The 13,806-nt window shown below is 47.6% G+C and overlaps 1 protein-coding gene across 2 annotated transcripts; it reads left to right on the top strand.

Annotated features, from left to right (window-relative positions):
• Positions 1-21: 21 nt before the first annotated feature.
• On the top strand, positions 22-6,314 carry RPS15A (ribosomal protein S15a). 2 transcript variants are annotated; one of them, XM_079120910.1, is made up of 5 exons: positions 22-100; positions 1,473-1,610; positions 2,127-2,206; positions 4,958-5,043; positions 6,172-6,314. In XM_079120910.1, the coding sequence occupies exons 2-5, from the start codon at positions 1,478-1,480 to the stop codon at positions 6,263-6,265; spliced, it is 393 nt and encodes a 130-aa protein (XP_078977036.1). In that variant the 5' UTR covers positions 22-100; positions 1,473-1,477; the 3' UTR covers positions 6,266-6,314. The 2 variants fall into 2 exon arrangements, with proteins under 2 accessions (XP_078977036.1, XP_078977037.1); XM_079120911.1 differs by lacking the exon at positions 22-100 and adding an exon at positions 142-462.
• Positions 6,315-13,806: the final 7,492 nt, after the last annotated feature.

Raw genomic sequence — 13,806 nt, 5'->3', positions numbered from 1 at the left:
TTCCCTGGCGCTACTCTGAAGGTCTCGCGATAGCTCACCCGCTTCCCATAACTCTGTGCGCTTGCCCCTCCCGTCCTCTTTCCGCCATCTTTTCGTGCCGGTGAGTAACTCTCTCTGAAGGCTCGAACTCCATCCGTTGGCTATCGGCGCCATCCCGAGTCTGAGGCTAGGTTTCGGTGTCCTGCGAGAACGCTGGGACCCTCCTGGGTCGGGGGTCCTGGCCTTGTGGGAACCTAGGCAGAAGCAGAGGAGAGCCTTGCCCGGGCGCTCCACCCTCTGCACCGGGGGATCCCGGGCACGAGGGGTGCAGGCCGCAGCGTTGGCGGGAGCCGGAGCCGGACCTGCGGGAGAAGCAGTGGTCTCGGCATACCCAGCTCGGGCTGCGGCGCCCGGAACTCCTCTTAGCGACTGAGGCAGCGTCTTGGCTTTGGCCGGCGGGAAGCACCGGGGACGGTGGCCGGGGTGGGTCGTGCGGCTTCTGCGGCGGCTCAGCTGGGATCTCGTGCTGCCCGGATTGGCGCTTTGCTGGTCACTAACCTGCGCTTCGGGCTTCCCCCTCACGCTTGGCTTTTGTTGAACCTTAGAAAGTAGTTTGGATATTCACACTCGGCACCTGAAACATGCTTTGACTTCCGTCTATAGGAGCTTTTGAAACTTTTATTAGTTTCCAACTCTGGTAGTTTTTTAAAAAAGATTGTGAAATTCTTAAAATACATACGAATCAAGTTTTCATATGCTGTGATGGGGGACGAGGCTGTCCGTTTTTCCATTTCCTTCTTTGGCATCTCAGGCATGGTTTAGCAGTGCAGGAACTCTAACGTTCACTAATTCAATACAAAGAAAATACATGGAAAAAGACGTCGTTAGTGTGCCTTGCAGTTTGTGTCCATTGAAAGACAGCCAGTCTCGTGGTAGCTTGTAATGTAAATGTTTGCTTACAGGGATACACTTGGCGTTGGATACCTTGAGATGGTACATGGAAGGACCTTTAGTATATTTAATAAAAGAGCGTTAAGTAGCATATTTCAGATATTAGAAGGTTGAATTTAAAGGATAGCTAATAGGATGACTGTTGCAGACTCAAAAAAAATTGGGGAAACATTGCTGATGATCCTTAGATTCTCGAGTTGGGTGTTCCTGATATTTTCCTTTGGGTAGCTGGCACTTCCCACCAATTCTGAGAGTTTATTACGTCTAATTTTGTCTTTTATCATATTGTCTTCAACCATGTGTACTGCATGAATTGTGTAAGGGTGGTTAATGAATGAATGCGTGCAAAGTGTGCAGGCTTCCTGACTTCCTGTTCGCAACAACTGTACTAAATCATAGGAGTTTTCCTGGGTGCTGGGAATATTGCTTAGACTAAAACAAGCTTTCTCACAGTGGGACTAGAAGGAAAAGGATGCTACTGTAGTGATTGGGTGTACACTGTTGGCAATGCCAGTAAAATCCCCTTTGTCTTCCCTGAACAGCCATAATGGTGCGCATGAATGTCCTGGCTGATGCTCTCAAGAGCATCAACAATGCCGAAAAGAGAGGCAAACGCCAGGTCCTTATTAGGCCGTGCTCCAAAGTCATCGTCCGGTTTCTAACTGTGATGATGAAGCATGGTGAGTGTGTTGCCCTGTCCTGTGTTTTGATGTCAGACTGTTTAAGGAACCAGTCCTGTAGATACTAGTTATGGGGGAGCAAAGTGTGTCAGTCATACCTGGGCAGAAATACAGTTGAACTGTGGGTCTTGGAGGAGAAGGTAGTTTGTACAAATGAAACTGCTAAAGAATCATGGAAGCGTGTGTCTGGGAGCTAAGTGACAGATTCCTGAGCTTTTCCAGAAGTTCCTTGGGATGGAAAGAAGGGTTGTTGCTTTGTGTCTTTGACACAAGTAGCCTTTGGAAGTGGGAAACTAAAGGGGCAGAGGAATTGTAATCTTAGGATTGCAGGTTGGTTTGTTTTGGGTGCTCCTTAAAATTTTATATAGTGAAAATTTAGTCCTGATGTAGAATTTTAATTCTGATGCAGATCACCTCCTTCCACGCGAGGGAGAATAATGTAGTGGGCAAAAGCAGGGATAAAGGTTCAGGTCTCAAATTGAAGTCTTATTTGATACAGTTTGTTATGTTCTATAGGTTACATTGGCGAATTTGAAATCATTGATGATCACAGAGCTGGGAAAATTGTTGTCAACCTCACAGGCAGGTTAAACAAGGTAAGGATGGTTTACACATTGCAGAGCCTTAAGAATTCTCTAACACTGTAAGGGTTTTGATAAATACCAAATAGAGGTGCCATAGTCATCTGTTTCTTTTGTATCACATCCAGCTTTGCTCTCCAGTGTTGTTTGCCAAAGGCCTTTTGTTGGTTTCATTTGGGCTGTGAGCTGCCCGAAGGGAGATGAGGGTTGGTTACTGAACACTGGTGGTACTGGTATTTCATTTTTCTCTCTTACACTGTCCACCTCAGTGCTTAACTTGTCCTTTCTCTTTAGGTGATGGATTTTTTTGAATGCATCTTGTAACTTTTCATAAATGGAGTTCAGTGAATTGATTTAAAGGGCAACGTTAGTAGGACGGTCATAGGCTTCACTTGTGTCTTTGAGGTCTTGTCTGTATTTCAACTTGATTTATCAATATAGCCAGATAAAACTTTTTAAAATTATTTTTGTTAGTGCATTATAGCCATACATAATAGTGGGGTTCACTTTGACATATTCATAAATGCACATAATTTACTCCCATTTCAGCCCCCAGCACTTTTGCTCTCTTCTCCCCTGGTCCCTTTCCTTCACTGGTTCTTTTTCAGGTAGACCTGTTTGATTGCGATCCATATGACTTTGTGGTTGACTTGGAGGTTGGAGGTTGAAGGCGGTGTCAGTAAGAATGCTTTCTGCATTCAGGCTCATTCATAGCTTTCGGACTTGCAAGGAGTTTGAGGTCCTGTAGTTTAACACAGATGGGTCAGGGGAACAGACCAAGAACATGGGTTGTCTAAAGCCACATTACTGGCAGTGGCTGGATTAGTAGGGTTATTTCCAAGTCCATCTGGTTTTACAGAGTTGCTTCCTTGTGTGGTGAGTGTGTATCTTGTTAAGTAAAAACTACTGAATCTGAAGTTTTTATGAAAGATTTGAAGAACTTTGCAAGGCCACTTTGTGGTGATGCTGCTGGGATGAACCCAGGGCCACGCACATACTGCATCGCTAAGCTGCTTCCCCAGTCTCGCCTGCCTCCCTATTTATTGTTTCAAGACAGGGTCTTGCAAAGTTGCAGAGGCCTTGAATTCGGCAGTTCTCCCTCAGCCTCCTGAGTGGTTGGAGTTGCAGGTGCGCCACCATTCCCCGCTATGAGGCTGATTTTTGAGTGTCATTTTGTTACAGTACTAGCCATTAGAGCCCAACTGCAAAGCAGGGTTTAGAGTCACCATTCTTTCTCATTCTGACCCTCACAGTGTGTATTTGAAGTGGAAGGGAATGTCTGAGTTTTTGTTCACCCCGTTTTTAGGAGCTGGGAAATTCAGGTTTGAGTCATGACTAGTTCATAATCTATGAGAAAGTTGGTCCCAGTACATTGTGTGGTTTAGCACTTCCTCAACTGTCCTGTAGAAGAGTAAGTAAAATGACTTCAGACAAGACAAACTTCAGTTCATTTTCAGTTTCTCTGAACTTGAGTTTATCCCTAGATAATTTAAAGAGAATGCCATTGTGTCAAGCAAGAGGCAGACCTGCCCTACCATGGGAATGTGTAACAGGAGTAGAGTAATGCTGAAAGATGACAAATTCATGAAAGTCCTCGCCTTGATCACTTCTCTTCCTCTGGGTTAGGAGAGTATGCTGGTTTAATCCTCTCGATGATGGGGTTTTCGCTGCTGGAATTGAGTACGTCATGTAGCGAGTTTGGAAGGAAGATATTGCTGGCCTGCAGAAAGAACCGATTTTTCCCTTATTCCCACCCCATTATTCCTTCTGTTGGTGTGAGGTTGTCCTTGACTGTTCATTGATGGCACAGTAAATAAAATAGTCATAGAAACAGCCTCGTGGTGGTACTGTTGTCGACAGGCCTGTTTTTCATGTTCAGTGGATTCAAATCTGTGCTTTAGGGAAGTGTATCAGAACTGCTCCAAAGGACATCCGTGAGTTCTGACTTCACGGTAACTCCTTTAGTTTACTGTGTTAAAGCCACTTGAGAGTGTAAATGGGCACCACAACTTTCTGCATGCTGTATTAGCCCTCTGGGATTTTATTTAGAAGGTACTAATCCTCAGCGTTTTTACAGTCATTTTTTGTATGTAAATAGGAGCCTAAGTGTACTAGTGATTCGTAGAGTGGATTTTGTGAACAAGGGTCTTAAGTTAGTAGATGTTTGAACATTTGTTTTAGGATTTGCATAGGTAAGTGATTGAAGTGTCAGATGCTCTGAGGATGGTTGTTGCAGTGTCCAGTAGCAAAGAAGTGGGATTAATTGAAAGAACTGCTTCCTTCTGTCTTCTGACAGGTTCAGCTGGGAACATTTGCCCGAGTTCATAGGACACTCTCACTCAGAAAAGTGTACTTAGTTCAGTGCCTGTTCCTTAGATGTTTAAATATTTTGTATTTATAGTTATAGTTTACTATTTGACCCTACAGATTCATTTATATGAAGTGTGAAAAAATATTTGACATAGTCTTGTCTTGACTTGGTCTCAGCTCTCCAGCCCACCAGGATCAATGCCGTTATATATTGTCTTGAATTCTCCATCTTTTTTCCTTCTCATTTTCATGACTGGAGTTTCTTGTGGGCAAGCATAGTCTTATTTTGAATAATTTTGACTTATTTTGGTGTTTGAATCAAATTGCCCAGTACAGGTCCCCTTAATGTTGGGTTGTTTGTATGACTTCAGCAGTTAGGTGTTTTATGTTGCTTAGCTTTTCTGTTTACTAGTAAAAGTGTAGACAATTTAATTTAAACATGTTTTTGTTTTCCAGTGTGGAGTGATCAGCCCCAGATTTGATGTGCAGCTCAAAGACCTAGAAAAATGGCAGAATAATCTGCTCCCGTCCCGTCAGTTTGGGTAAGTAGGCGTTCCTCAGGTCAGAACATTTGGTGCTGTAAATTGCTGTGTCCAGTTTGGGTGCTTTTGGTTTTTCTCTGCTTCCAGCCAGCCTGACTTAAAAATTGGCTCAGGTGTTTGCCATGTTGCATGTGTTAGGCTTTAGGTTCTGAGATGGCCTAGACTGGCAGTAGCAGACCTAATGTCCACTTGATGTCTGCTCGCAGCGTGTAGCGCAGTTCACCTTTATGTTCCCTGTGATGGCATCACTTGGAACCCCAGGCTTTGAAAGAAAGCCTAGGTTGCGAATCTTCCTCTTAATCCTTGTTTTCCTCCTGAAGCTGTGGGACATTAGGCAGGGGATGGATAGCCTTGAGTTCTTACCTGGAAAAATAGAAATGCAGGTTGCACCCTTGAGCCGAAAGTATGAAAAGCTCAAAAAAGTTTTGTGTTTTTGGATTAGAGATGCTTAAGCTAGCTGACCTAATTCTGGTAAGACTCTTTAGGATCTGAAACAGTAAATGCTGTTGTGGTTGAGAACTGAGTGCTCCAGCTGTGTGTGACACGACTGATACGGTGGTCACTGTGGTAGAGGTGCGGCGTCCTTAGGAGAGTTCCTTCTGTTTCCAGTAATGATGCTGACTTGTTGCTTTGACCCTCATAGTAAGCCATGGGATAAGCAGACATTGTACACAATTAACTGTACAATAGCTTACCTGTCACCAAACGTACAGTTTAAGTGGCAGAAACAAAATTTAGGCACAAGTTACCTGACTTCAGGGCTTTAAACCCCATGTCTCTCCTTACCAAAGTACAAAAAGTGACCTCGTAAGTTAAGTTTCCTGCCTCTGTTCTCAGTTAAGCTTATTATTTCCCAGTGTTTGCTGAGGTCAGGGCTCTGTGAGAGTGTGGGGGTGGGGACTCTGGGTTTGGAACTCTGGTTCCAGGAGCCGATTGTGTGCTGCTGGCCCCAGATAGTCCCCAGCTTGTGTTGGCAGATCAGTGCTGTGTGGCTCACGGGGAGGTATGCTTACCCACTGAGGGGTGAGGTGTTTCCTTCTGTAGCAGGAAGCAGCCATGTGTTAACCACTGAACTCACAGCATTTTTTTTTTTTTTTTTTTTTTTTCTTTTTTTTCCCCTCTCCGTAGTTTCATTGTATTGACGACCTCAGCAGGCATCATGGACCACGAAGAAGCAAGACGAAAACACACAGGAGGAAAAATCCTGGGATTCTTTTTCTAGGGATGTAAAACATACATATAATAAAATGCCTCAGTGGACTCTGCTTCTACTCGGTCATTTTGAGCCTTCATAGCAGTGTAGCAAGAGCGTCTGTGGCAGCGTACATCTGTCATGCTGATTGGTGAACGCTGTTTCCCTGAAGTGACCGAGACAGTTTTGCAATCATACCATGTCATGGTTCACCAGAGAATGCTAGGTCTGGGCCTGGGTTGTTGAATGTGGGCTGAGGTTCAGGTTCTGGGGTTTTAGTTTGTACTCTGGAAGGACTGGTGACTTTCCTGTGAAGCTTGACAACACACTTTATGTACTGTTTTAAATATTCCTTAAAAAATGGTTATCACTCTGACCATGTAAGTGCTCATAATACAGCAGGTGGAATCCACAGCTCCCGACTCATCTCAGTAAACTTGGGTGGCTGTCAGTAGCATTTCAGCAGTATGTGTTAGTTAAATGGTCGCTTTTAAACATCTTTAGGAACTCTTTTCTGTGGACCCGTCACAGGAGGGGGGACTGTTGGCTCATTTAATTCTGTCTGCAATTAATTGGCAATAGCATCAACCTGATTTCCTTGGGTCACAGGATTCTTTGCATGAGAACTATTAGGATTTCAGGGGTGAGAGACCTAAAACATTCCTGGAAGTGGGAAGGGTTTGGGCCCACTTTGCTGGGGAAGTGCTGGTAAAAGAGCTCAAGCGCAGCAGGTGGAGGGAGAGGGGCTGCTTTCGCCCTCTGCCCAGCCAGCAGCCCAGCACATGTCGACAAGGGCCATGATGAGTCTAGGAAAGGAATGTTACCGGAATTCTAGCATGTAGTTGGTCATTAAGTGGATTTTCTTTATGAAAGTACTTGCAATGGTGTATTTTTACACTGATTTACACTTAATTTACTTGAATATTGGACAGTGCAGCTAGACTTGATTCTGTGGGTCTGTTCAAGGAGAGCTGTCCATGTGGACAGAAGTTCCATGCCAATCCTGGGGGGAAGAATGGGCAGTTGACATGCCCATTCTGTTCCTCCTCTGTCTTTTATGGGCCAGAAGATAGGTTGGATTTTGGGCTTTAAGACCATAGACCTGATGCCAGGGTTCGGGTGGACATGCTTATTAGATGCTGAATTGCTTAGTTTGAAACTTCAGAGAAGTGAGTTTCACTTACCTTATGAATGGATTCTTTGGTGACTATCCCTTAAGGGGTAGCCTTTGATGGTGAGTCAAGTGGGTCCTCAGAAGGCACTAACTGTCCACCTGAGTAGTGAGATGTGGGCCCTTGCCATCTGAAAGGGTTAAGAGAACTCAAGTTGTCCTCATGTCTTCGGATGGTACAAGGGGAAAGGAGAAGGGTTTCTGGGGAACTGAGTTTCTAGTTTTGAGAAATAGATTTGTAAACCAGGTTTAGGACCATATTTGTGCAAAGTTATTCTTGAATGTTCTGCTGGTACCCGGATCTCCACTACAAGCTTTTTTTCTCAAGACTTCTGGGTGTTGGGTGGTTTACCTGGAATCGTAGAATGTGAGGTGCTTTCCTGAGCAGCCGTGTGAACAGAATCATTTCAGAATTCCTGCTAATGAGAAGGTGGGACCCCAGCCTGGCTTTGAGTCATCTGGCCAGGAGCGGAGTGCTCATGCCATTCTCATTTGAGGAGGTTGCAAGGATGTCCTCAGCCCAGAAGGTTCTGTTTCAGAAGGGTACGGTGTCGTGGACTTACCAGCTCAGCTGAACCTGTGCAAGGAGCTCCGAAAAAGCAGTCCCTGAGGGTTTGAGGCGGCTTCGGAAAGAAGTCTGTGACGTTGTGATTGCTACTCTACAGAAGAGAGCCCCAGGGGAAATAGCTGTTCTGTGAAAGGGACAGAATTCTCTAATACGCACAAACATTTCCCTTTCCACAAAAACCAGCTCTTCAGTACTTCTAGTGTTTATTTTGCCTGTGATCATTTTGTGGTTGGAGTTTAGATCCTACTGCTTTTGTTGTTCACCATCTTAGGGGCTTGGACCACCGTAAGTGCCAGCTGAATAAGCTGACGCGCAGAGCTGCTGGTCACTGGGGAGGTGGGAATGTGCTGTCCTAGTCCAGGAGGCCTGGGGCGTGGCCACACACTCGGTTCTTGGTGACATTCTGAGAGAAGGGCCTTGTAAAAGGTAGGGGGTAGACAGGAGTGCCAGAGACTGGCCCTAGACAGCCCCATTTGCTTTGAAAACGATAAGGCATGTCTGGGTTGGGGGGGTCTCGTGTTTAGAAACCCAGGAGTAACGTGCTTCCTGAGTCTGAGGTTGCCACCCTCTTTATAGTCTCAGTTTCCTCATCCATCACAGAGCCCTGGGAACCTCCCTCAGCTGCGGGGGGAGAGGAAACTGCTGCCTTGAGTTCACTTCGGAAGCGGTTCACATCACAGTTGTGTGTGTCAGTTAATTGGGGGTCCAGGAGGGTCTCCAGAGGGCTGATTGTTCCTCTTCAAGCCACAGTAAGCTCTCAGCTCCAGGGTGACGAGGACCGCTGTCTCGTCTGGTTTTATTTTTGCAATGCTGGAGAGTGGAACCCTGTACCTTGGACAGGGAGATATGTCTGCCTTAATAAGCCTGTGTTGATGGAATCACCAGCTTTTCCTGGGAATTCTGAAGTAGGGCCAGAAAGTGACTCTCTGCCATCACCATTTTGCATGGCTCCTGTGCCCTTTGAACTGGCCAAGGTGAGAAGGAAAATCTAAGTAGGAAGAAAGTAGCTGACCAGTTAAAGGATTTTTTAATTTTAAATAAACCTTTTTTTTTTTTTTTTTGTATTCAGTGACATATTATTTTGCTGTGGCACTGGAAAGTCAAAGGGCAATTGAGACTCATTAAACATTGCTAAAGGAAAGGTGTTCGTTTTTGAAGATGAGCATCAGCATGGGACTGTACACAGTTCAGGACGATCATGTTTTTTTTGTTCTACAGAAAACACTATTGTCGGGGGTGACCCGACTTCCACAAGAAAAGCACCGTACATACCTTGCACCCCTAAGTAGAACCATGGTCATTTTAATCCATGAGTCAGAATGAACAGGTAATTTCTATATTTTACAGGTGAGTTTAAATGACTTACTGGTCAAAATGTAAAGAAAGCAACATACATGACTAGAAAGAAGAGCAGACGGGATAAAACGACAGTATGGTCTTCAACTGATGACTGCCACCGGCCTTCCTCAGCCTTTGCCCTGTGATCACTGTGAATTGCTCTATTCATGGAAGATTCGTGGAAACATGGGAACACCATTAAATCTTTCCTCTCCCTCACCTATATTTCACCACCTGCCATGTCCCACTGTCTCTGCCCACTGAAGCTCGTACACAGCGTCCACATGGACTGAGCATCCGTTCAGGCCTCTTGTTTGATCCTCATTTCTGGTTTTGCTGCATTCCAACCCGTTCTCTTCACGGCAGCTTTTTCCAGAACCTAGAATTCTTTTCTTTTACCCTATATGTTAAAATCCTTCAGTCTTTTTGTATTTGTCTTCAGAAAGATACTCAAATTTCTTACCATTTCTCTTCACAATTTTGTGGTATGTTCATATAATAATTGTCTCCTCTTTCAAAGGACAAATGAAGGCAATTTACCATAACTCTTACTCTGAAGGCAGAATAAGTTAAAGAATTTGCCTATCTGGACTAAAGAGAGAGAATTCCTATGATCTGAGAAGATATTATTGCCATTATTGTTTTTAGTTGTGGATGGACGATTCCTTTATTTTCTTTCTTTATTTTCATGTGGTGCTGAGGATCAAACCCACTGTCTCATATGTGCTAGGCAAGTGCTGTGCCACTGAGCTGAGCTCCAACCCCAGCCTCTGAGAAGTACTTTCTCAATGTCTCTATTTGGAAATTATACTTGCTGGATTAAAAAGAAATAAGATGTATGCGTTGTAAGATGAATGCATTGTGTGTGTGTGTGTGTGTGTGTGTGTGTATAGTTCATTCAGATTTCATGCTTAACTTGCAGTAAATAGACCTTTTTTATGTATTGCGGTGCTGGGGATCAGGCCCAGGGGCACTTTGGCATTGAGCCCATTCCTTTGAGATGGCCTAAATTGCAAGGCTGGCCTCAGACTTGCCTTCCTCCTGCCTCAGCCTCCTGAAGAGCTGGGGTTTGGGCACGTGCCACTGCACCTGGCTGGGCTGACGTATTTAATGACCCGTTCTTCATATGGCCAACATTTCTGACACGGGACCTGGGGTTGCTTGGCCGGGGCTAGCCCTCAGGGTTTGAGGGTCTGGAGATTATGTTCCCGCTGGCAGGGTGACTCGCAGAGTCAAGTTGTGCTGTCCACCCACCCAGCGTTCCTCCGCTGCTGGCCATCAGACACCGGGAGTGGTGGCATCTGGATGGTGCAGCCCCCCACCCCCGTCACTTTGAGTTCAGTGTCAGTATTAACGGGGGCCCAGCACCTGTCCTGTCCTGGGCCCTGGGCCTGGGATCCACAGGTAGGTGTCTGGTATGTGCAAAGCTGCAGCGTGACGTCCCCAGAGCCGTCGGTCAGAGGCTGAGGAGTTCATGATTGAGGCGCGGGCGCTGCCGAGGACCTGCACGCTGGTGCCTGCGGAGTCTGCTCAGGCCCCTTGGCCTCCCCTCAGCGCGAGGAGCGCCAGACTGCAAGCGCTTTCTGAGGAGCCCTCCTTTGCTCCCAGCTGGGAGCTGGCTTTTCGGGCTCGCGTCCCGTGTCTGCCCCACCTCTGAGCCGGGGCCTCGCCCACCTGCGGCCCTGTGCCTCCCCGAGATGTCCCCTGGAGCCCCAACCGTCGCTTCCAGCACCGTCTTCCTCTCGGGAGCTGTGTTCTCACACTTCATCTTCCCTGTCCTTAGAAGCGTGACGCACAGACAGGATGACGACAGGACAGACATTTCTTGGTCACGGTTCTGGAACCTGGGAAGTTAAGACCAAGGTGTCCGGCGGGGACTTGGGCTCCACCTGCCTGGACGCCACATTCTTTGGAGAGGAGGAATCTGCTCCTCACAAGGTAGGAGAGTGGAGAGCCGGGACCACAAGAGGGAGCCGAGTCCACAGTTCATCAGGCGCTTTTGTAGGGGGGCTCTTGTGGCCCAGGCCCACCCCTTCTAGTGGTGATCAGGTCTGGGCAGCGGACATCAGCCAAAGGGCATGACCTATAGTATCTCATTTAACCTCAACACATCATGGGTACCGTTTTCTGCTCCAGCATTTCCAGTGGAAAAAAGGGAAGTCCAGAGCTGTGAAGCCACTTGTCCAAGATGCTCAGAAGTGATAAAACCAGAATTTAAATGCTTCCCGCCCACAGCCTGCTCCATTTCTGCTTCTTACCAGGATGCATCATGTGTTCTTGTCTCTCCCACCGTCGAGGAGATGCCTGCTGTGGCCAGGCGTGTGGCATGCATAGGTGCACAATCTGTGCCTTGGAGCCTGTTGATCTCAGACCGAGCTCTCCCATGGCAAACCCGATACTTGTCTATTTCCAGCATCCTACCCATCAAAGGGGGTGTCACCGCCCTTCTGAAGACTCATCTCTTAGCTGGCTGTGGTGGTGCGTGCTTGTTAATCCCAGAGACTCGGGGCTGAGGCAGGAGGACCGTAAGTTCAAGAATGGCCTGGGTAATTTAGTAACCCTGTGTCAAAAAAATGTAGCTCCATGTTAGAGTGCTCCTGGTTTTAAAAAAAAAAAAAAAAAAGCCCCATACATCTCCAACCCTGAAGGTCACGGGACAGCATGCATTTAAAAGCATAGTCTGCACGCCTGTAATCCCAGCAACCGAGGCTGAGGCAGGAGGATCACAAGATAGAGACCAGTCTCAGCAGTGTAGTAGCTCACAGTAATAAAGCGCCTCTGGGTTCAATCCCTTGTACTTTAAAAAAGTGTAGTCCTTCTTAGTGCCTCTTCTACAGTGTTGAGTCCCAGGATCCCTGGACCCCGAAATCAGTTTCAGAGCACCCAGGCAGTAGAATGAGAAGTGGGCAGGATTCTAGTTCAAGGTCGCTGTCTTCCACCCGGTTACTCCCATTTACTCCCTTTCTGTTTTCAGTGATCTAAGGGGAGATGCTGAGATCACAGAAAATAATCCAAGGGAGCAGTAGGCCTGGTTCAGAGAGGGGCTCTGAAATCCAGTGGGTTCCTTCGCTGTGTGAACTTGAGCCAGTGGCCATTTTTTAATGGGCTGGGGATGGAGTCCAGGGCCTTGTGCATGCTAGGAAAGCACTGCCCCGTGCTAATCCTCACCCCACCTTGCCTTTCTGTGAGTCAGTTTCCTCTCTTTTTTGAGGACGTGCAGTTGTCATATTGGGGTGAACCCAGAGTGCTCTACTACTGATCTCCAGCCCTTTTTATTTTGGGACAGGGCCCATTAAGTTGCTGAGGCTGGCCTCAAACTCGATCCTCCTGCCTCAGCCTCCTGCGTTTCTGGGATTGCGGGTGTGCACCGCTGTGCCTGGCAGATTCCTCCTGCTTAATGTAGGCACGCTAGTCATCTTCACCATAAGCTGTGAGATTGAATACGATGTTTGTAGAGTCCTGGGGTGGTACTTAGAGCTCTCTGCCAAGTACCCAGGTCCCCTTTGCAGGCACGTGGCAGGAGTGTGCTTTGCCTGTGACCAGTTCTGCCAGCCAGCTGTGTGTGAGCCCAGTGGATGCTGAGTTACTTCCGTGCGGGGACGCGTAGTGGCTGCTGTGAGACCTCAGTGCTGGTCTTTGCTGTCTTGGTGGTGGGCGATCATGCCTGAGAGTGGATGCTCCAGCATCCTGGCACAGGAGCCCAGGACGACGTGGAGACCCAGCCGTCGGCCGTGGTGTGCTGTAAGCAGGAAGGGCCGCCATTCACGGGCTTGCTGAGGTTTTGGGTTGTTGCTGATCTGGCCAATCTGGATCGATACTGGTGCTTAGGACAAACTCCGAACTGTAGTAAGGGCTTGCCAAATTACAGGAAGGAAAAGAATGGGAGAAAGGACTGACGGGGCTACCCCAGGAGTGGGGGTCAGGAGACTCCTGGGGTCCGGTTCCCAGCACGCTCTTCCCATGACCTCCGGCGTCCACAGGGCCCTCTCCCTGCCCCGGCACAGCTGTTCAGTCTCCCAGTGGGACACCCACTCAAACCGTGCTGGCGATGGCTGACGGTGTCCTGAGCCTGGGTGACAAGCCAGGCTTGTCTCTTCAAAGTGCTGGAGATCGTAAGACAGAACCTTGGGCCGTCGTGAGTTCTACCGTGGGGAAGTCACTGTGCACAGAGGACAACAGAGGGTCTTCCCCGGGCAGCCCAGGTGAGGGGGCGGGTGTGGGTGCGGGAGTCTGGGCTCCCAGGTGTCCCCGAGGTGCAGCCGCACCCCCGCTCCCCCCATTTTTGTCGCATTCTCTTGTCACTTAAAGTGGCAAGCAAACTGTCACTGTTCTCCTTGCAACTTCTCCCCTCATCCACTCTGGGACCTCCTGGGGCTGTGTCCTCGTCTCCTGAAAACCAGGATAAGGAAGGGTCCAGCCTGCTTGTACCCGGAGTGTTCCAAGTGGCAAGGGTGGAAGCCACGCCGGCTAGTTCCGTTTATCCGAGGACACGGG

The sequence above is a fragment of the Sciurus vulgaris genome (genome assembly GCF_902686455.1).
Source record: "Sciurus vulgaris genome assembly, chromosome: 18".
In the NCBI taxonomy this organism is placed as follows: Eukaryota; Metazoa; Chordata; class Mammalia; order Rodentia; family Sciuridae; genus Sciurus; species Sciurus vulgaris.
The sequence above is the reverse complement of the archived record's forward strand: the minus strand, read 5'-3'. Positions and strand labels throughout refer to the sequence as shown.